General features: G+C 60.4%; 1 protein-coding gene across 1 annotated transcript in view; it reads left to right on the top strand.

Moving 5' to 3' along the window:
• Window positions 1-962, top strand: part of KANSL1 (KAT8 regulatory NSL complex subunit 1) — a gene marked incomplete at its 3' end in the record, with an annotated part of 74,432 nt that extends 73,470 nt beyond the window's left edge. The window contains 1 exon segment of the mRNA XM_010073127.1: window positions 953-962. Within this exon segment, the coding sequence (XP_010071429.1) occupies window positions 953-962 (10 nt within the window).
• Between the last annotated feature and the right edge of the window lie 6 nt (window positions 963-968).

Genomic DNA, 968 nt, shown 5'->3' with positions numbered 1-968 from the left:
TGGCCCCCTGCCTGGGGCCGTTCTCTGCGGCTGCCGAGGGCTCGCTTTAGTCTCTCTCGTTGCTGTGACTCTGCCGGTACCCAGCTCGTTACCGTGGAGCACCTGGGCCAGGTAATAACCCACAAACACGGGGGTGAACTCGCTGAGGTTCCCTCAAACGTCCTTCTCTGTGTGAGCCGCTCCAGCAGCCGAGCGCCTGGGGGTCCTCCTACCCCGGGGGTGTCACCGGTGGGTTTGGGTTTTCACATTGACTCAGCACGTGGGCTCCGGCCAGCTCGCTGCGGGTGGGGCTGTTCGGGGCTGGGTTGACTCCTTCTGATGAACATTTTGCCCAAAGTAGATTTTGGAATATGACCCTTGGTCCGTGATTGCCCCTTGCTGTTGTGGTTCATCTCGAAGAGCCGCACGCCGGGACGCCGGGAGGTTTCTCTGTTGCCGCGTGCGGGTCTTTTCTCTGGGAACCCGTGTAGGTGCTCAAACTTTCTGGATTCTTGGTTTCAATACTCAGAAGTCGAGGGGTTCTGCAGCGCTGCTCCCACGCCCAGCTGTTGAACTCGTGGCATTTTGAGCGTTTCTGATTCACTGCGCTCGGTTCTTGGGCTGCGGGGTGGGGTGTGGATGGGGAAACGCTCAGAGAAGCGGATTTTTAAGTGTCTGGTTTCATCGGGGGCCTTCTCCTCGTGGCATTTGTGTGGGGCCAGCGTAGGAGACGCATGGGCCACGGAACCTCGGGAGAGCAGCTGCAAAGCTGCATCGGGCTCGTAGGAGTTTAACCTCCGGGCTGTGGCGTTCCCAGCTCCGTGTGCCGGACCCCTGCAGCGTTCCCGGTCGTACGGCTGCTCCCACAGCAGGGACAGGGGATGGGATCGCAGGGTGGCATCGGGAGACAGCGAGTGGCCCAGTGGGAGCAAAGCCAGGGCTGAAACCAGGCTCAAACGTCTTCCTGTCTCAGGTCTTACAGATCGACG

Source organism: Pterocles gutturalis, unplaced genomic scaffold (genome assembly GCF_000699245.1).
Source record: "Pterocles gutturalis isolate BGI_N339 unplaced genomic scaffold, ASM69924v1 scaffold3337, whole genome shotgun sequence".
Classification (NCBI taxonomy): Eukaryota; Metazoa; Chordata; class Aves; order Pterocliformes; family Pteroclidae; genus Pterocles; species Pterocles gutturalis.
The sequence above is the reverse complement of the archived record's forward strand: the minus strand, read 5'-3'. Positions and strand labels throughout refer to the sequence as shown.